This window comes from Typha latifolia, chromosome 8 (assembly GCF_019914945.1).
Source record: "Typha latifolia isolate L0001 chromosome 8, TyphaL0001v2, whole genome shotgun sequence".
Classification (NCBI taxonomy): domain Eukaryota; kingdom Viridiplantae; phylum Streptophyta; class Magnoliopsida; order Poales; family Typhaceae; genus Typha; species Typha latifolia.
This window is the reverse complement of record NC_133093.1, coordinates 12,449,977-12,468,998: the sequence shown is the minus strand read 5'-3', so window position 1 is coordinate 12,468,998 and position 19,022 is coordinate 12,449,977. Positions and strand designations below refer to the sequence as shown.

Genomic DNA, 19,022 nt, shown 5'->3' with positions numbered 1-19,022 from the left:
CTGCTTTCATATTAGCAAATATGGACCAAAAATAAATCTTTACTTGCAAACAAGGGCTTTTGATCTCTCTCCCAGTCTCTTGCGTTTGGGCTCTCATTTGTGCCCTCCAATCTCTTAACTTGGGATGGCTACCAGCAAAGAGAGCGCCGATCGCTCCAGCGAATCCCCATCAGCGCAAGTCCTTCGTCCAGAAATTTTATCCCTTTCTTTGTTTCAAGAAAATTAAATGGTTTCCTTTGTTTGAGTTTCTTCTTATTTCTCGGTTCTCTCTCTTTTTCGTTTCCCTTGAACCGCAGGCCGAAGAACCCGTACAAGGACCCCGACGATGGCCGCCAGAGGTTTCTCCTCGAGTTGGAGTTCGTCCAGTGCTTGGCTAACCCGACTTACATAAACTGTGAGTTCCCTGATGAGAAAGGCCATTTCTTGCTGCTTTATTTTCTCTCTTGATGATTTCTCTAGGAAAAAAAAAACATTAAAGCCATATGTATCTTTTGCGACTGTATAGAAATAGATGATTTATTTGAGATTGAAGACGCTTTCGAGCACAATAAGTCTTTCACTGGTAAATGTTAGTACTGCTTCATTTTACACAGATCTTGCTCAAAATCGCTACTTTGAAGACGAGGCATTTATTGGGTACTTGAAGTACCTTCAATATTGGAAAAGACCAGAGTACATAAAATTTATAATGTGAGTTGTTTCTTGGTTTGATTGAATTTTCCACTATATGAAGAGTAAGTCTCACATGTAACTGATAAGTATTGCATATATAAATGTTGCTTTCAGGTACCCACATTGTCTTTTCTTTCTTGAACTTCTTCAGAATGCGAATTTCCGCAATGCAATGGCACATCCAGGAAACAAGGTGACATTTCCAGTATATTATCATGATTAGATAACCTTGATCTAACTACTAAATATCCGAACTGAGTTGTCAAATGCTTTTGTTTTGTTGTTAATTTCAATCCTGTTTGCTTCTTTAGGAATTTCCTTAGAAGGATTTGCTTAGCCTGCAGTAGGGTTTGGCAGTTGTTTATGTTGCTCTTTTTCCTTCAATCCTGTGTTCTCATTTTTGGTTATTTGGAACTCATTTTCTCATATTTGACAATCAGCAATATGTGTTGACAGGAGTTGGCTCATCGTGAGCAGTACTTCTTTTGGAAAAACTATAGAAACAACAGATTGAGGCACATTCTACCTCGCCCTCTTCCTGAATCTTCTGCACAACCTGTGCCCCCACCTGCACCTGTACCTGCTTCTGCTCCTTCGCCTGTACAATTGCTACCTATGGCTACTACTGGTGCACCAGCCCTGCCTCCCATGCAGTTTGTAGGAACACCAGGCTCTAACCTCCCAAAGGCTGACATGAGAAACACTATGGGAGATCGTAGAAAGAGAAAGTAATATTTATAATTCCCTACATTGCATTCATAGTGTTTTTTGTACTTTTTTGCCAATCTCCAATTCCTTCTTCCAGTTATGTAGTGATGCATGTTATCTTGGCTTTGTTTGCTTGGTTAACAGTAATGGTGAATGAGTTAAGGTTGTAAGCGGTGAATTCAGTAATGCATGAATGTTCAACTATTTGTTATTGCAGGAAAGAAGGTTGAAGAGGACAAACTATTACCAACAATGCTAATCCATGTTTCATCTTGCTGGTATTTTATTTCTCTCCCCTTTCTCTCTTATGTGATCTCAAGTGCTCTGGATGATTGAATTATTTGCGGACTCTTGTGGATCTTTTAATCATTATATATTCTTTATGTTTCTGAATGAAGGACGTAATGTTGGCAGATCAAAAGAATCTGCCTTATATTTGACCTCTAAGCTGAAAAGTTTTTTGAATATTTTAGAACAATCTGTACAGTGCCCTCTGTTCTTAGGCATCAAACTTCTTTCCCTTTTATTTTTTTTGCTTCACTTCTTTAAGTATTTCCATAACATTATAGCTTGCTCCATATAAAATAAGCACCGATCTCCTTTCCTATCATCACTTTTCTATATATAGCATTTTAATGAGCAATATGTAGACATTATTTCTGGAGGTTTCAGTTGAATTAGTGTAGAATTGAACTATTGATTTTTGGTTGGATTGTTTGATCTTTTTTAATTGTTTAAATTATTAAGTTTTACTACTATCTGTTCTCACTTTGTCCTGGGAGCTCTTTTGGTGTAGAGTGCTTGAGTACATTGCTGAACAAATTCAAATTAGCTTATCATTTGCTCTTTACATATTCTCCATGAAACAATATACCAGCATGCAATATAGAGATGCATCTTTCTCTCACTGTGACGTGATATATCCTTCCTCCAGCTTGAAGGGTCTTCTTTTTCTATTTGGGCATCCTAAGAGCATATCCTCGCTTTTTTTTCCCTAATGTTGAGTAATTGGATATAATGTTGAATTATTGGATGTCTTTGCTTTTTTTCCATTGTTGAATAATGGATGTCCCACAGGATCGCATGTAGAACTGAATATAAAGACCAGTGTGATATATCCTGGATGCAAGTTAACGTTAAGCTGATGTTGCTTTCTATTCTGTGTCATTTTTCCCAAAATAAGGGCAGATCATATAATCAGTCTTCTCTTCTTTCGTTACACAGAGGGAGTCGAAGATTAGGGCTTGGGAGCATAATCGACTAGCGGCAGCTTGTGAAGAGAATTCAGAGGTTGAAGGCCACACTTTTCGTCATTCTTGTAATCTATTATTTCGTGAAAAGTGGGCATTGCCTATTTATACGGGAGTTACTTCTTGTAATCTTATCATTACACCTAATAATACTATTAACTATTTCAAATTTTATGACTTGATCCTTGGAAATCATAAATTTTTTTTGAACACACAACTGATGGTTGAATTAACTGTGTAAGATCTTATATCTACATCCTTAATAGCATGAATTTTTCATATTTCCCTCTGTTAATGACTGAAATTTCCTTCTAACCTATTTCTCCTGTGCACATATTGATGAGAAAGAAATACAGCTAACAAAGTCCACACCACAGGGGGTGAGTCAATGGACTCAATATTTTTCAAGTCACAAAATACCTAATTGCCATAGGCAATCGCCATGTTAATGTTTGAAGAAACAAAACATCTTCTTTTGATTCCCCTTCAGGTGGTTTTCCTGAGACTAGAAGAAGCATCGTCACCATGTACGTCAGGAGCAGACACGGCGAGTACATAGTCGTCCATGGCCATGGGCTCAACAATGCTATCCTCCTCTTTAGCCTTAATCTTGGGAGGCCGCCCTCGACGCCGCTTACCCGTTGAGACAGAGGCGGCGCTGCCGTCGTTCACCTTTTGTGCTTCTTCTTCCTTGTGCGCTTCATGTCTCCACGACCCACTTTTCCTACCGTCTGCCGGTAGGAGATACCGGCCCGGTGCGCCGACGGTGAACTCACCAATGGCCGTCAGCTTGGTGAGGTAGTAAGGGAGGAACCTGTCGTGGCCGAAAGGCAGGCCGTCGTAGTTGGCTCGAATGTAACCCGATATCGATGCCTCCGTCGAGCCGCCTTCCTCGCCGAGCGATCGGATCGCGGCGCCGATCATCTGGCAATGTAACATGTCATCAAGAGCAAGATATATTTATAACGTTTACTTTACGTACGTATTAAAGATACAAAAAGAGAGTTTTTTTTAGTGCGAATAGATCAATAAAGAGTTGGAAAAGGAGATTACCAGAGCATAGGGAGGATGGTCAGGGGTAGGTCTTGGAGGCATGGTGAACTGAGAGGAAGCTCTCGAGGCGAGGCGGCAAAGAGAAGGTTATGGAGTCGAAGGACGATGGGCGTTGAAAGCTATTTATTATTATTATTATTCATAATCGCACTATAATTCCGAGATTAAGTAGTAACGGGTCTCTCTTTCTTATGGCACGTGTAGAGATCTTTCTTTATATCTCTCGTGGGAATCCTATTCAAATCTTTCTTTTATCTCGCTCTCGCTTGAGATTTTATTTGCCGGTTTGAATTTTATTGACTTTCCTGTTCGAGTTTCAAGTTTAAATGATAATATGAATAGGAAAGTCAATACATTTCCTATTCTTTACTTAAAATCTTTTTAATAAGATCTTATGGTATAACAACCTAGTAGTTACAATGATATGAAATTAATAGAGGCTAAGTAAAGAAGCTGAGACATTCCCATATTTTAGAGTAAAAAAAATGAAAAGCACTTCCAACACTCAGAGCATCAGATAAACAAGCAATAATAGTACACAACCAAGGAATATGTGGCACAAAATAAAATAAAATAAAATAAAATAAATGAAATTGCAGAACATCATAAAATACAAATTTTAGCTAGAGTTCAACCAAGAAAAATAAAACTATTTGAGGAAGATGATTTTAATAGCATTTCAGAAAATAATTTGGGCATACTTGCATGTCTCTACCCATTTCAAGTGAAAAAAGAACAGAGAACAGGAAGATTAACATTGCTATTTGTCCCTAAGTTAAGACCAAAGTACAAAAATGAGCAAAGATACAATGCATGGAAAAGAAGCAGAATGAAACCCTCATTCTTATTTACTGGAATCACTCGGGCTCTTCTCATCCTGCCAAGTCGCTTGCCATTGCTTGTCATAGAAGGTTGTTTCCTCGAAAAGCTTCTTCAGATTTTCGAAATCTTCATTCTTCCTTATGGATAAAACACCAACTACAGCTATAAAGAGCAAGGTTTTGCAGAAGAAGTTCCCCATTTGATCAACGATACCTACCCCCGTCAAGCTATCAACAAAATAAGCCATGAAAAATCCAATCATCGCAGCTCGGCCTGAAATTGCAAATTTAGGGATGGCACACAACGGTTACAATTTATGGAGGTGATAGATTGAACTTTCTGATGTTGGCAATCTAAAACGTGAGAGAAGAACTACAAAAACCAACCATTTAGTAGCTCAGCTTCAGGCAGGTGGAACCTCTTGATCCATGCCCACCAGGGGATCACTGATGTATCAAATGTTACAGGTGCATCATTGCTTGATGCTTCAGGATTATCTTCAAGCCACTTCCTTCTCCTCGCCTCTGAAAATAATGTTAACAATGTCAATTGGAGTTTTTTTTTTTGCACAAAGAGAATTTGATATTTATGTGTTATGAATGATTCTAAAGACCAAGTTTCAAAAAAATTTAACAGTCTTCAATAAAGTACCATCTCCTTACTATTAATTCAGAGTTGTGCGGGAACGAGCATAGAAAGGACTGAGGAGGGAAGAAAGGTACATTTAGTTTCAAATATTCTAAAGAAAAGAGTATTAGTAAAGTAGAGCTCTCTTGCAACTGCAAGAGTTTACCACTTTACTCGCAGCATCCCACTTACCTTTTGATAGTAACATCAAACATAAGGGGCACAATTTAAGTCTTAAATGGAAAGAAGATATAATCATGAGACAGATGTACAATTTATGTAAGCTATTAGCATGAACAGAGAATCTCACAAAACGAAGTCTGAAGCACACCATATTGGTCATATATTTTTTGCATTTAATAAAAAGCAATAAGATTGACAGCTTGTTTCAGTGACCTGTTACTGATGAAACATCAGTAATTTGGAGAAGTTATGCTACAAATTGCCTAAATGCTATCAGTAAAGTAACTATCCCAATGTCTATATCCAACAACTCCGAGCTCATATCTCACTCAATCTGTCGTAATATAAAATTCTGAAGAACTACAATAGTAACTCAATATCCCCACATATAGCTGAAATAAATCCAAAAGATTAAGTGCAAAAAAATTGCATCAATCTGCAGGATCAACCCATTTTACTTGCAACAAAACCGATGTGCCAGATGAATGCATATGCAATAAAAATCCAAATTTATATCGATTAACATTTCATCAAACAGGTGAAGTGCATCAACGAAATAGTTTCTAATTTACACAAAGTATTTAATGTGCCTCACCAGCATCGATGACGGCATCCCAGTTGGTCACCCCGTCCTTCTTAAACTGCTTTAGATCCCACGTCCCTTCGACCCATCTCGGGTCATTAAAAGCAGCCACAGCCGCCGCCGCCGCCTCCGCCTTCACCGCAGCCCCATTGGAGCCTAAATATTCCTCCTTTACCTCAGCTTTCTTCTCCTTCACCTCCAAATTATCTGCCACAGCAACAGAGGCCACGCTCCCACCTCCGCTATCCGACGACCTCGTGACGAAGAGAGTGGAAGCCTTCTTGGGGAAAAGAGCGAGTTGGGTCTTGTGGAGGATATGGTTTTTGGGGGATAAGGAGGAGAAAGAGGTAGGTAGAGGAGAGGAGAAGGAGGAGGCCATGGAGATGAAGGGGTGAGCTTTGGTGGCCTCAGAAGTGAAGAGGAGATGAGGTTGGGAGAAGAAGAGACAATGTGGGCACGTGTCATTCACGTGGATATCATAATGTTATCGGATATTAACATTATCCAGAAAAGATATCCGGATCCTCCAATATGAAGCGTGGTTGGCACATCACGACTATCCAACCTCCTGGCCCACTTATAACTCTCTTTTTTTTTCTTTTTCTTTTCTTTTTTTCCCCTTCTAAAATGATGGTATCATATCGTGGCATTCTTGGCCTATGGTTTTGCAATTATGCCTCTTCAAAAATAATGGAATTTTTAAAATAAGGACAAAATAATGTTTTTTAGAGTTAAATATAGTTTATTCGTCGCACTTATATTCTAAATTATTTTAGCTACATGTACTTTAAAATTTTCAAATTAGTTATTATATTTATGATTACAGTGAGACTTTAGTTTTTATGTCCAAATTAATTGAACATGCTTAAATGATTAAAATACTCTATCGTGTTTGTTAGGCAAAGCGGACGTGTTTCTAATCTGGTTTTTATTTAACCCGTCTTTTATCTTCTTTTTGGACTTAATATAATTACTAAATTTTATAAAAACTCAAATTCAATGATATGTGTTAATTAGAACTTGAAGAACTATCAATAATTAATGGTTGAAAAGAGGCAAGTTATGGGAAAAAAAAGAGAATAAAATATGTGAATATTTAAAAAAAAAACTTATATAAAAAATAAAAAGTATGTTTATTTATAAATAATTAGAAATTAATATAATTTAGCCCGCCATTAAAATTTGAGTGTGCTCAGTTAACTTTGGACAAAAAAAATAATGCCTCACTTAGAAATAATAAAATATTTTTCATATTTTTCATATATATATATATATATATATATATATATCTTTTAAATTAATTTTTGACAAGTTTAAATCTCAATAATTTAACAAATAAAGGACAAAAACTACCGTCGAAATATTTTTACCTTTTTTGACAGTTAAATTGATTATATGTTAATGATTTAGTCAGCTTTGAGGACGTTCATGCAACAAAAGAAAAAGGATATATCAGCAAATATATATATATAGTGTAATAGGAATAAGGTATACATGCAAAATTATCAATTTTTTTGTCATTTTATAAATTTTGGATTTCATAGATCTGATTCCTATCAATCTGTGTAAGCATTTATTATACTAAAAAAATATTAAAAAAAAAAGCTCATAAAATTTAAATGGCACGATTAGAGCCGTCGAAGGCATGAGATTATTTTGTCGGCACGCATCCAACAGCCAGCATAAGCAGACAGGCAACCGAATGCCCACCATAAGATGCATTCACTTCCATTAATGGAGATACTGTCTTCTTCATGACTCTTAAGTCCAAATTAACATTGAAAAGGCCATGCATAGGGAACAAGGACTCCTGCTAGGATTAACCCTCGGTGGTGTTGGTGAAGAAAGTGATCTCTCGTCAAACTTTGATGTCATGATTTCTTCCATTACAAACATTCAGAGAGCTTACGTACCCCCCTTAACAGTTTCCAAACATCACTTTGGTCCCCTTCCTATGTGACAAGTGTTAGCCTCTCTTTTATATATATTCCAGGCGACCAAAAAGAAAAGGTCATTTCCTTTGAGGGAGCTTGGTGGTATCTTTTTTTGTGTTAATTTTTCCTTGGTTGTCAGGGTTTTGTTTAATTCTCTCCAAGGATCCTACTCTGTTTTCTCTACCTAAGATCAACAACAACAACAACAGAACAGTTGAAAGTACCCATTGCATGCGACCATGACATCATATTGAAGCAATACATTGGCTAATTCAAAGCATTAGTTCATAGATCACAGCCATTAGAAACCCACTTGCTATTTGTTTGATAGTGTAGTGCTCTTGTGTCCGTTCTCCAAAGTAATCACAGGGTTAGGCATGTTATGAGATAAACTTCTTTCTAGATCTTTGTTCTTTTCCAGTGGACTAAAAGTATAGATAGTGGAATCAAACTGTGTGCGAAAAAAGAAACGTACTTGTCCCTTCCACTTAACAGTATAAATATAGCCTGAGCTCAAGATCTACTACTCACACAAAACACCTTGGTTGAAACATGACTTCATTCTTGTCCTTCTCTTGCATTGCACTCCTTCTCCTCTTCTTTCCACTCCCAAGTACCTCACAGACTACCTTCACTTGCTCTAGAGCTGCTTACTATGGAAGCCCAGAATGCTCAGCCACTCCAAGTATGCACATACTATTCACCTGATCTCGTATTCAGAATTAATATTCTCCACTAACTTGTGCATATATATATATATGGACTAACACTTGTGCATGGAAACAGGGGGAGCATGTGGGTATGGAGAACTTGGTACGTACATCAACGGCGGCGACGCCGCCGCAGTTTCACGGCTCTACAAGGGCGGCGCGGGTTGCGGCGCGTGCTACCAAGTGAAGTGCACACAACCTCATCTCTGCAACGATGATGGTGTGAAGGTTGTTGTCACTGACTATGGTCAGGGGCACTACACTGACTTCATCCTGAGTGCCAGAGGATTCGCAAAGCTCGCCAAACCGGGCATGGCTGATGAACTCATGGCTTACGGTGTGGCCGAGGTTGAGTATAGGAGGTGATTAATGGCGCCAGACATATGCAAATATGCAATACTAGTTCACCACTCTTCTTACTCTCTTTAATTTTCTTAATGCATGCGTGCAGGATCTCATGTCAATACCCAGGATACAACCTGATGTTTAAAATCACAGAGCACAGCAACTATCCAAACTACATAGCTTTCATCATGATCTACCAAGCAGGGCAGAAGGACATAGTTGCAGTAGAGCTTTGGCAGGTAAATGCTCATTACTCCATATCTATTAAAAATTATATATAATTTGAACGGCTTGACATGATTTCGATATATATGTATATTGTATTATTATTGTAGGAGGACTGCAAAGAATGGAGAGGAATGAGAAGAGCCTATGGTGGAGTTTGGGACATGGAGAACCCTCCGAAGGGTCCTTTGAACGTGAGATTTCTAGCAAAGGGAGAAGATGACCAGAACTGGGTCCAAGTAAATGGTGTCATACCCTATGATTGGAAGGCAGGAGTGGCTTATGACTCATCCATTCAACTTGATTAAGTTGGTGCATATATGCCTACTTCATGATGGCTCATTAGGGAAAAAATGTTTGCATTGTGATCGATATAAAAATAAAAGTCTTATTCCACTTAGATGATGCTTATCGTTTAGCACAAACCATGAGAAAAATAAAAAGGGATTTGAACCAAAATAAACTCATTATGTAGGGGGTGTTTTGCAAATTACCCTTGGATTATCGGATCGGATCCGAAATTGCGGGTTTTATTAATGAGTTCGCATAATTGGATCTATGCGGCCTTGGTGAATGGGAACCCTAATATCATCTCTATAACCCTATTTAAACCCACGCCGGCCTCACATAGCAAAGCGTAAGAGCTTACGGCCGCTTAGATTCGCCATCGTTCGAACCCCTTTCTTCTCTAATTTTTATTTGAGGGGTTTAGGGTTTATTCATTTCTTTTCCTCTTATTGGAATGCGAGTGGATTGCGGTGAGGACTTTTAAGATTTCAAGCTCAACAGACCGGATCACAGGTCTCTCAATTCGTTGGGAGATTTGTATGTCGAGCGCTCGATTACCTGAGCAATCCAAAATGTTTCTTGCGATTTTTCTTTTGTTAGGGTTAGGATGCTAGACTGGTTTGTGTTGCTTTGGATTTGTTCTTTTATTTTATTTTATCCGATCTTTCTGGGCTTGGAGAAGGTTGTGCGATGAGGATAACAGAGCTCCCTCTTCTGATTTGAGATCTTGAGGACTCTCGCTGGCGGAATCGAACCATAATCTCCATCGCCACCGCTGAGCAGTAAAATCTTCCTCTTTCCTTCTTTTCCTATATCCTTTCACGATGGTTTGCAGTCCTAAAGTTGGTAACTTTTTAGTCGATGCTTATGTGAGCATGAATTAAAAAATGTGAGGTTAAATGATGCATCGTTGCTTCATTTCTTATTTGTTGGGATGAATTTGGTTGCGGTGCGTGGACGCATGTTTGGAGTTGTTATGTAATGCAGATAGAACATTATTCTTGATAGAGACTGTAATATATCTATAGGTTAACTGCATCCCAATGAAGACGAAATGACCTTTTGATAGGAAGCGCCGTATGACACTTAAACAACAGCTGCTTCTTTCCTTTTCCAACCTCTTGAGCTCCGTTCTATTCACCCTCTTTGTTCAAACCAAGTGTTTGTTGCATAAGAGGGTCGTAGTAGAGGAATGAGTGATGGAGGTGTCCTGGAATTGGTACGATCAGCTGTTTGTGTGATTTTAAATGGGTCACTGAGGGATCTTCTATTCAGATCTTAATTGTTGCATGTAATCTTTGTTGGTGTCTCAGTTAGGCCTGATGCCACGTCTCTGGTAGCTCGATGCATTGACCAGTGATGCTATGATTAGGCCAAGAGTTAATCTGTCAGATATTTCGCAAGTTGATAGGAACCTGTGGATCAGTTCTCTTTGTTCATCCACGGAGCCGGTTTTTGCGATTACATTATATTCTGTACCATTTACTTCTTTCCCAGCTTTGGGGTTGGTTTTAAGTTCGATGTTTTAATGTTGCTCTGTCTGGTCTTGTGATATATTAATCCAGTGTTGTTGATGCAGGTTGAGTCGGTGTAGTTGAACTCAGCTGTATATTTCTATCTACTTTTATTGTTTGATAAAATCCCAATGTGGATATGTATAAAGCAAGAGATGCACTAAATGAATTTGAATATTAGAATTGGTTTTGTACAGTTCCAGTTTTTCCTATGTTAACTCGTCATAGCAGGCAGATCTTTTACGATAAAATAAACTTAAAAGTAAAGGAGATCAAATCTTAAATATTTATCCAAGTGAATATTTAATTTGCTCATTCAAATAAAATAAGGAGAAATGGCGTCAACAAGTTAGGTAATAAATCTCTATAAATGACAACAGTAAAAAGATAACAAATTAAAGGAAACACTGCAGCAATCAGTCTACCTCTAGCATTCCCACCAAGAGCAAGTGAAGGAATCCAAATTAACGTCAATGTTGTGAAATTCCAATAGAAGGGATCCAACAACAATGTAAACTACGAAGCAACTACAACCGAGCTATAGGTGGTGTTTGGACGTTGTATAAGTCCTAAATCAGTTTAGCTATACGCTCATTTAGGCTAATATGATATTTCGAACGGAAACCAGTGTAATAATAACACTTAATATTGACAAAAAAAAAAGATTAAGGAAACACTTAACAAATGACTAAAATATCTTCTTAAAATTATAGTTAATTAAAGTGATGTTTTTAATAGTAAATTAGTAATTAACTTTTATTGTAAAATAAATATTAGGAGGAAGAAGAGACCAGAGAAAAATAGGTAATACTAATTTAATTTTAAGATAAACTACTATTGAGATACTAAAGCAGTATAGAATAAAGTTATACTGGTCCCTATCCAAATGCAGCCAGTCCACACATATTTGGAATAAATAAATAAATAAATAAATGTAGCACAGGAGTAACTCATGGAATGAAGACACCTCCATGTCACATGCACAAGAAGGTTATACAAAAGGCTATGATATGACTTCGAGTATAGAAAGAAGGTTATACTACCCCATTCTTATCAAAGATCAAAACCATATGAATTCAGCAAAACTAATAAACACTTGGGATTTAGAGACAAGAAATTAAAAGACAGAATTAAAAGCTTCACCATTAGAACCTTGCAATCTTTAGTACTTCATTGACTAACAAAGCCGTCCAAAATAGATCCAGAACTGAAAATATCTCGAAGTGATTTCCATAAGCCATAGAAGTATGGAACCTACAGAGTGCTTTTTAAAGTATTGATTTGTAGAAGGATTTCAGTATCGAGCAGCATGGGACATGATGGCTTTGCCTTAAGGAGATAGATCCCTTACAATAAAAGCAAATCTCTCCACAAGCGAAAAGAAAGCAAGAAAAAACTTCTAATCCTAACAAGGATCACAAATAATAGAAGCAAGGGGTAAGGATATGAGATTTTCTTGTGTGTAAACATTATAGCAAGTACCTACAAGTGAAAAGGAAATCATGCTAACTCAAAAATTGTAAAAATTGTGAAGTTGCCTACTCATATTAAATCTCCAAAAGTGCAACTAGTTAATTGAAAACGGAAGTCATACTTGAGAAGTGAAAGAGATGAGATGTTAAAGATTTGACAAAAGTACAACAATTGAAAAGCTTTTGCTAATGATTTTTGCACCAGTCTTAAGTTCAAAGCGCGAATGCGATTGCTCTGCAATAGCTTCTCAATACCAAGTAGAAAGATGCTCAAGAAAAGATGATCTTTCAAGAGGCAGCAACTTCCATCTTAGATAAAAGTAACACTTAAATAAGTACATAATTTGTCTTAATACAACCTACCAGTGCACTCAGCAGAGCCGCAATAGCAATCTTTCTTCTTTATGTTGCCATTGGAATCATAAACCTGATCTATTGTATAGTTGTAGTGGTATGTCAGCTCTTCAAGGGCTGGGATGTCTTCTGAAGCAAAAAACATTATGTGAGGCATACTCTTGTTATCATGGTCATAAAGGAGATTTTGTGCATAAAGGTTTGGAGTACAGCTGTGGTTGAAGAACCTCCCAATGTTGCCATACATAGAAGCATCAACAGCAAAGCCAACCTCGTCCCCTTTACAGGAAGGGCCCTTTTGTAGAGAGGGAATTGACGTTGAGAGGCCCTCCCAAAGGGATTCATCATAGTAATTGTTGCCGACAGCAAATAGATACTCATCATTTGTCCTTTTCTGAGCTTCTTCATCCTCCAGTAGTTCACCTACATATTCACATACAAAGCTTCCTGAGGGGATAAAGTTTAACGATCTAACCCCCCAACCCATTGACCTAGTCTTGAAGATCTGCAACTGAAATTTGATGCCATGTTGGCTGACTCTGTTATGACAAGTCGGAGGGCATTTGCAAGAAGGTCCACACTCATAGACAAGAGGCTTTGCTTCCACAATAGCACCACGATGATTGAAAGGAATCTCCCCTCCATTATTTATGGCACATGCACACTTATCAGAATCCATGCATCCATCACTGCAATCACAACCCCTCGCAGGAGTTGGTAAATGCTTCAAAGGGTACATAGTCCTCGTGATGTACTTAAATGGCATTGGACGCTCATCATCAACAGCATTAACTACTGATATGGGTATCTTCTCTTTCCCTTGGGAAATATCTTCTATATAGAGTCCAGAAAACGTTTCTGACCTTTTTGATTTTAGGATTTCTCCGATGTCGAGTTTTGGCTGCCCAGGAATCCTTCTCAACTGAAACATGTAAATATCCTGATGATCACTGCCTTTCTCATTCCAACATTTCTCGACTAAATAGAGGCCCCCATATATATATGTTGCAAGTTTCTTAGTCTTTGTTTCTCGGAATTTCTCAGATTGGTACTTAATAAAACCATGAATAACTCGTACGGGCGTTTTGGATTCCATACTACTTTTCAGTGCTAAGTTACCATTTGTAGCTACAACAGATCCTGGATATACCAATACATCAAAGTTATCATTGGCATCAGCATAATTTCCATAAGAGACTACACTAACAGCTAAAGGTTTTTCATGTTGCCTTACATAATCAACACCAAGGCGGTGTTGTCGGTGAAGACCAACAACACAAAGCTCCACCCTTAGATGGAACACATCACCAATATGAACTCCGGGTACGTTTCCAAAGTATCTCTTAATATCATTCTGCCCATCAGTCCTTTCCCTGAACAGCTTAAAAGCAACCAGATCAGGCAATCTCGACTTTCTGAGAAGCATTTGCCCGTTTTCCTTGAACCCTGACTCCTCTTCCTCCAAAAGCTTTCTGTATATTCTTTGGAATTCCTGCAACGATTCCTTAACATTGACTCGAGCAATAACTTTCTTATGTACACCAACCTCAGGATGTGCATCTTTTTCGATTCTTCTTTTCTTTTCAAGTTCTTTCTCAACTTTTCCACTGGCAAATTGTGACTCTTCCATTTCAACTTGAGAATTATCATCAATCATTGAGTAATGAGCATCACTGCTAGGTCCAGAGTCCGTGCTCAGACCACTGGAAAAACTGCATTCTGCTGATACCCTCACACGTGAAGGGTATCTTCTTGGAGTTTGTCTCCCAACAGCTCCTGTATCAGGAGTAGATGGACTCCTCATGGGTGATGGAGACTTCTCCTTGGCCAAACTAGACACCATCCCATCATGTATTGGACTCTCTTGAGCTTTGTGATATTTTTTGGAAATGAATTCTTTCGAAAAGGGATGCCTGTAACCATGTTGAAATCTCCACGCTGCCAAACCTTTTCGACGTTTATACATAATCTGAACACAACCATTGCTCTTCAAAGACCTCAAATCCTTCAAAACGCTTCTCTGCCCAGAAAATTCCACTCCTGGCCCCAGATTGGCCTTACTGTTTCTGTTTAACGTACGGGCTTTAATTGATAAACCATGGCCGAATCTCCAAGCTGCCAAAGCTTTCCGCCGCTTAGGCATAATACGAACCTCGCAATCAGTCCTCCATTCCTTTACGCATTCACCCATCTCAATTAAATCCTAACAACGATCAGCTAGACAACCAAGCAACAATTCCCCGCACCAAGATCAATCAGCATTGCAATTATTGAAGCCCCATCATGACAAAATCTTGAAAATTAGCAAAAAGAACAACAATTACGTCGAATTAAAGAGCAATATGGATATACACTTCAAGCTTCAGTGATTATGAATGTCAATAAAAAGTCTTCAGACCATAAAAATGGGGATAGAAGAAAAGGACCAGACATTGGCTCGATCAAATCTAAAGATTCAAAGATAATTCTAAAACCTAATGAAAAAAAGGGAGAAGAGGAGAGGAGATTACGAGCACAAAGCGGTGGAGCTTGATCGATCTTTGAAAAGGGAAGCGATCGGAAACTTGTCGGAGTCCTAGCTAGGGTTTCGCCGTGTCGAGTATAGAGGAGAATTTATAGAAGAGGGAGCGAGAGGGAGACTGGGAGAGTATATCGGAGAGTAGTATATCGTAATCGGAGTCGCTCCCGCAGAAAGGTAAATCTTTAATTAGTCGGGGGGTAAACACGTAAATAGACACTTGACGGTGGTGGGCCTCTCTTGTCACGTGCAGCACGTGCGACTCTCTTCCTTTCCCGCGTCGGGTTGGATTACGAGACTTTTGCATTCAAACGGCGTAAGAGTGGGGGAGCATACGGAACAGTGGAATGGTCCCTTCAGAACTTGACACGTGTAGGTGGAGGGTAGGAGCCGATTAAGATCTCACTGGTTCCTCGGATTACCCCTCCTGTATCCAAAACCCGTCTCGATTCCACTCAAAAATTCGAGTTGCTCCTTACTCACCGTCCCACCCTCTCCCAAGCGGCCAATCGCCGTTTCCATGGAAGACCTCCACCTCGAAGCCTCCTCCTCCTCCTTCTCTGGCAACGACGATGACAGTTCCGCCTCGAGCTCGTCTAGCTATGCCGACGCATCCATCCTATTGTGCACCCTCCCAGATTCCTTCGCCGCCTCCTCCTGCTCGGGCGCACCCGGCGCCGCCTCCTCTGTTGACCCTGGAGTCACCGGAGACGGCGCTGACAGAGGGTTGGAGCCTCGGGAGGAGGTGGCGGCGGCTCTGGGAAGGCAGCAGACTCTGGAAACCCTATCGTCCGACGTCGCTCGACAGGATCTCGGGTTTTGTAGCATGAAAAGATCTAGGGTTTCGCTATCAGGGAACCTTGAAGGAAATTTGGATGTCGAGGGAGGGAAAGACGAGAAGTTCCTCGATCAATCACTGGAGATCAGGAAGAAATCTCGGGGAAACTCGACTCCGAATCAGAAGAAAGAAAAAATCAGATCAGGGAATAGTGAACAAAATTTGGCGGTCGAGGCGAAAGATTCTTCGCGTGAGGAGAGCATGGAGAAGATCCTTGAAGATATCTTTGGGAATCCAAATACTGCTCCAAGATCTTCTCCTGTGTGTCGGAAGTTGCCGGCTTCGATATGTAAGTTGCCGTCGGAGGAGGAGGAAGAGGAGAGTACGAGCTCTGAATCTGAAATCAGTATTCGATCTCCACCGCGAGGCGCGGACTCCAGGTACCCAAATAACCTTCAGGAAGCCATCGAAATGCTCTCTGAAAATTTTGAACATTTCGACGATAAATTGAATGACATGGATATACTGGAGATAGTCTCGACGAGAGGTGTTGTGTTCCCCATTTCTGATTGGTGGCCTCCTCGGGGTTATTCTAAGCCATGATTAGGTATTGCTCGTGATGTTGTTTCACATTCTGGTAGAATAAATCATTCATTGCCCCTATTTTTATATGTCTATTTTTGCTGTGCAGTGAATAGTGAGTAAATTGGGCGTGTTGGAATTACTTGGAGTTGGGTTTGCTGCAACAGTTCTGAACTTCTAGTTCAAAAGGTTAGCTCTTTCTCTTATGTTTTTCCATCACAAATATGCTGAATCAGTAAAGAGTGCGAATTGCACTAGCAAGCAATTTGAATTTGATGAAATTTGTGACTACACGTGTGAATATCTTCAACCCTATAGAATTGGTGTCCTTTTCCCAGGCTAAGAAAAATCAGGTAAATCAGGGGATTGCCGTGGAGTCTAAGGCTGGTTGATTTGTAGAATAATCCACTTCGTTGAGTCCAGAGGATTGTTCTAAATTTTGATTTAGGAAAAATTTAATTCTCCTTGATGACCTGAAAGATAAGTATGGCATAGGTACACTCAGGGATACTTTGCTGACTTGATCATGATATATCTGGCTCATCTGTGCATGTTACTGCATATCAATTAGACTTGCATTATTCGAATATCTGGAGAAGTTATGCTTTCTTTATCAAGTTAATTTTCTTCCTTCTTATCTGATTTAATGAGCTTGTCACCATTTAATCATTTGAAATGGATACTAAGAATCAAACTTACCTGCAAAACAAGAATTTCTCCACTAAACTGATTTTATCTTACCAAAAGTACAAGTTACTTTCATAGCCATCTCTAGTTGAGTTTGGATTCAGTGTCACTTGGTTCCTAGTCTTTCTTCTTTCTTATTTATGCATCTGTTTCTTCCAAATGGCATTCCTGCTTTTGAAGTACTTGTTCCATGATCTATGCTAATTCTGCCTGTCACAGATGTACAGTTTTCCTTAGATATTGTGTCTCTTATGTACAAACTTTGCCGGTAGCAGTTACGCGTCTCTCTTTTCTGACTTTTGTCTTGCAAAGTAGAATGTTGAATTGTGAAAGGTGAGAACCATTGGAATTTCTACCCTCTATTTCCTTGGGGTCATTCTTTTATTGATGAGGTTTTTATCTAATCCTAAGTTAGATTCTGATTGTAAGAATCCTGGTACTAATATTCAGTTAATGTGCAATGCATTTTTATGTTGACGTTGTTTATCCAGTTTCCAGTTTTTTCTTATATTGTTTTATTCTTATCAACTTTACGGAACAGTTAATATTGTTTACAGATTTTATAAAGGCGATCTGAGCGAGTGGTTCAAGTTTTGGATATCAAGTTTTGCACTTGAGTGATATTCTGTTTCTTTTGTCGAATTAGGGAGATAGCCTTGAGCTTCTCTTTCATCGAGGAAGAAAAAGAAACTGAATTTGTTTGGTTGGCCCTATTCACAAATGGTCTTGATTTTGATATTATGTGCTTTTTCCCCCCTTTCCCCTAACCAATTATTTTTTGAATAATTTCTGTTGCTATTCTTCGCTACTTTTGATACATGGAAGACTTTTTTTTGTAAATGTTATTTGTTCTCTCTTTAGTTGCATATTTAGTGGAGTGATTGAGAATAAAGTAGCAAATATTGATTGCAGTCTAACACTAGAAAGAATTCTTGTTACATTATTGCACATGTTATCATGCATTTCTGTGGCCCCTTAGTGCAGTAATTTCCAGATGGAATCTGCTATCCCCCAAAAATTGGAAATGCTAATAAGCTGCTCATTTCTTTTATCTTTGCTGCAAGTGTCGAGTACTTCTTAAACTTTGCTGGTGCTCTAGTTTTATATCGTACTTACCTTTCATTACGGTAGCTCGATATACATATCGTTTCTTTATGAGGCTTTAAACCTTTTGAGCTTCCTCGAAATATGCACACCAACTCATCATATGAGCCTATCAGCGACCAAGTCAAGCATGCACTTTCTGACCGACTAAGGGTGGACTCGAGGAAATTTTCTGACCGACCAAGTCAAGCCTCCTCATATCGTCTTTTTATCACTAGTCTACGAGCTTCAAGGTACACCATACATTGGAAATTTCACAGTTGTATGATTCACTCCAGAAGTCATCTTTAATCTAAACAGCTCTCTCTCTCTCTCTCTCTCTCTCTCTCTCTCTCTCTCTCTCTCTCTCTCTCTCTCTCTCTCTCTCTCTCTCTCTCTCGGCTCCAAATATTACAAGAAGAGTACTAGTGCTACTGAATTATGGTTAAAAAATAATAATAGTGCGAGAGTTCTCGTTCGTTACTATCTACTAGAGTTAATGTGCTTGAGCGTTACCCAGATTTCTTCCGTTAAGATTAGATTCAATTCAGGTTAATGTATTAATTGCATCTTTATTCTTAGTTTAAATGCTAATCTAATCATTCCAGCAACAGAGGTAACGTGCCTGCCTCAC

At 38.9% G+C, this 19,022-nt stretch overlaps 6 protein-coding genes and 4 non-coding genes across 13 annotated transcripts; 7 read left to right on the top strand and 3 right to left on the bottom strand.

Moving 5' to 3' along the window:
* The first annotated feature begins 39 nt into the window (after positions 1–39).
* On the top strand, positions 40–2,807 carry LOC140793237 (mediator of RNA polymerase II transcription subunit 31). Its single transcript, XM_073144605.1, has 7 exons — positions 40–174; positions 297–394; positions 594–690; positions 787–865; positions 1,129–1,400; positions 1,598–1,658; positions 2,605–2,807. The coding sequence occupies exons 1-6, from the start codon at positions 125–127 to the stop codon at positions 1,608–1,610; spliced, it is 609 nt and encodes a 202-aa protein (XP_073000706.1). The 5' UTR covers positions 40–124; the 3' UTR covers positions 1,611–1,658; positions 2,605–2,807.
* A 309-nt stretch (positions 2,808–3,116) lies between these two features.
* Positions 3,117–3,725, bottom strand: LOC140794390 (uncharacterized). Its single transcript, XM_073146402.1, has 2 exons — positions 3,684–3,725; positions 3,117–3,554 (listed from the first exon to the last, which is right to left on the bottom strand). Exons 1-2 carry the CDS (start codon positions 3,723–3,725, stop codon positions 3,117–3,119), a joined length of 480 nt encoding a protein of 159 aa, XP_073002503.1.
* Positions 3,726–4,335: 610 nt separating this feature from the next.
* LOC140794411 (light-harvesting complex-like protein 3 isotype 1, chloroplastic) lies at positions 4,336–6,400 on the bottom strand. The gene is made up of 3 exons (XM_073146426.1): positions 5,911–6,400; positions 4,892–5,029; positions 4,336–4,778 (listed from the first exon to the last, which is right to left on the bottom strand). The coding sequence occupies exons 1-3, from the start codon at positions 6,275–6,277 to the stop codon at positions 4,528–4,530; spliced, it is 756 nt and encodes a 251-aa protein (XP_073002527.1). The 5' UTR covers positions 6,278–6,400; the 3' UTR covers positions 4,336–4,527.
* Positions 6,401–8,319: 1,919 nt separating this feature from the next.
* LOC140793166 (expansin-like B1) lies at positions 8,320–9,512 on the top strand. The gene is made up of 4 exons (XM_073144503.1): positions 8,320–8,517; positions 8,619–8,904; positions 8,994–9,126; positions 9,223–9,512. The coding sequence occupies exons 1-4, from the start codon at positions 8,385–8,387 to the stop codon at positions 9,418–9,420; spliced, it is 750 nt and encodes a 249-aa protein (XP_073000604.1). The 5' UTR covers positions 8,320–8,384; the 3' UTR covers positions 9,421–9,512.
* A 351-nt stretch (positions 9,513–9,863) lies between these two features.
* LOC140794533 (small nucleolar RNA Z107/R87) lies at positions 9,864–9,968 on the top strand. Its single transcript, XR_012110147.1, has one exon. It is a non-coding gene; the product is annotated as a small nucleolar RNA Z107/R87 (small nucleolar RNA).
* Positions 9,969–10,080: 112 nt separating this feature from the next.
* On the top strand, positions 10,081–10,183 carry LOC140794547 (small nucleolar RNA R30/Z108). Its single transcript, XR_012110160.1, has one exon. It is a non-coding gene; the product is annotated as a small nucleolar RNA R30/Z108 (small nucleolar RNA).
* A 254-nt stretch (positions 10,184–10,437) lies between these two features.
* LOC140794530 (small nucleolar RNA Z112) lies at positions 10,438–10,664 on the top strand. The gene has a single exon (XR_012110144.1). It is a non-coding gene; the product is annotated as a small nucleolar RNA Z112 (small nucleolar RNA).
* A 52-nt stretch (positions 10,665–10,716) lies between these two features.
* On the top strand, positions 10,717–10,869 carry LOC140794544 (small nucleolar RNA snoR2/U65). The gene has a single exon (XR_012110157.1). It is a non-coding gene; the product is annotated as a small nucleolar RNA snoR2/U65 (small nucleolar RNA).
* A 1,639-nt stretch (positions 10,870–12,508) lies between these two features.
* Positions 12,509–15,399, bottom strand: LOC140793666 (histone-lysine N-methyltransferase, H3 lysine-9 specific SUVH6-like). 2 transcript variants are annotated; one of them, XM_073145310.1, is made up of 2 exons: positions 15,251–15,399; positions 12,509–15,033 (listed from the first exon to the last, which is right to left on the bottom strand). In XM_073145310.1, the coding sequence occupies exon 2, from the start codon at positions 14,929–14,931 to the stop codon at positions 12,736–12,738; it is 2,196 nt and encodes a 731-aa protein (XP_073001411.1). In that variant the 5' UTR covers positions 14,932–15,033; positions 15,251–15,399; the 3' UTR covers positions 12,509–12,735. The 2 variants fall into 2 exon arrangements, with proteins under 2 accessions (XP_073001411.1, XP_073001412.1); XM_073145311.1 differs by having other exon boundaries at positions 12,509–14,957; positions 15,251–15,380.
* Positions 15,400–15,693: 294 nt separating this feature from the next.
* Positions 15,694–18,165, top strand: LOC140793664 (uncharacterized). 3 transcript variants are annotated; one of them, XR_012110004.1, is made up of 3 exons: positions 15,694–16,643; positions 16,728–16,807; positions 17,863–18,165. XR_012110004.1 is itself a non-coding variant. In XM_073145307.1 (2 exons), the coding sequence occupies exon 1, from the start codon at positions 15,779–15,781 to the stop codon at positions 16,637–16,639; it is 861 nt and encodes a 286-aa protein (XP_073001408.1). In that variant the 5' UTR covers positions 15,698–15,778; the 3' UTR covers positions 16,640–16,643; positions 16,728–18,165. The 3 variants fall into 3 exon arrangements, 1 of the variants encoding a protein (XP_073001408.1); XR_012110005.1 differs by having other exon boundaries at positions 15,698–16,643; positions 17,847–18,165; XM_073145307.1 differs by having other exon boundaries at positions 15,698–16,643; positions 16,728–18,165.
* The last annotated feature ends 857 nt before the right edge of the window (positions 18,166–19,022 follow it).

Excerpts from the sequence above, each read along its gene's own strand:
- LOC140793237 (XM_073144605.1), top strand. The coding sequence starts at position 125 with ATGGCTACCAGCAAAGAGAGCGCCGATCGCTCCAGCGAATCCCCATCA. Across the intron at positions 395-593 it reads TAACCCGACTTACATAAACT|ATCTTGCTCAAAATCGCTAC; the intron begins GTGAGTTCCCTG and ends CATTTTACACAG. Across the intron at positions 866-1,128 it reads TGGCACATCCAGGAAACAAG|GAGTTGGCTCATCGTGAGCA; the intron begins GTGACATTTCCA and ends ATGTGTTGACAG.
- LOC140794390 (XM_073146402.1), bottom strand. The coding sequence starts at position 3,725 with ATGCCTCCAAGACCTACCCCTGACCATCCTCCCTATGCTCTG. Across the intron at positions 3,555-3,683 it reads ACCATCCTCCCTATGCTCTG|ATGATCGGCGCCGCGATCCG; the intron begins GTAATCTCCTTT and ends TTACATTGCCAG.
- LOC140794411 (XM_073146426.1), bottom strand. The coding sequence starts at position 6,277 with ATGGCCTCCTCCTTCTCCTCTCCTCTACCTACCTCTTTCTCCTCCTTA. Across the intron at positions 5,030-5,910 it reads GGATGCCGTCATCGATGCTG|AGGCGAGGAGAAGGAAGTGG; the intron begins GTGAGGCACATT and ends CATTATTTTCAG. Across the intron at positions 4,779-4,891 it reads TGAAGCTGAGCTACTAAATG|GCCGAGCTGCGATGATTGGA; the intron begins GTTGGTTTTTGT and ends TTGCAATTTCAG.
- LOC140793166 (XM_073144503.1), top strand. The coding sequence starts at position 8,385 with ATGACTTCATTCTTGTCCTTCTCTTGCATTGCACTCCTTCTCCTCTTC. Across the intron at positions 8,518-8,618 it reads AGAATGCTCAGCCACTCCAA|GGGGAGCATGTGGGTATGGA; the intron begins GTATGCACATAC and ends GCATGGAAACAG. Across the intron at positions 8,905-8,993 it reads GCCGAGGTTGAGTATAGGAG|GATCTCATGTCAATACCCAG; the intron begins GTGATTAATGGC and ends GCATGCGTGCAG.
- LOC140793666 (XM_073145310.1), bottom strand. The coding sequence starts at position 14,931 with ATGGGTGAATGCGTAAAGGAATGGAGGACTGATTGCGAGGTTCGTATT.
- LOC140793664 (XM_073145307.1), top strand. The coding sequence starts at position 15,779 with ATGGAAGACCTCCACCTCGAAGCCTCCTCCTCCTCCTTCTCTGGCAAC.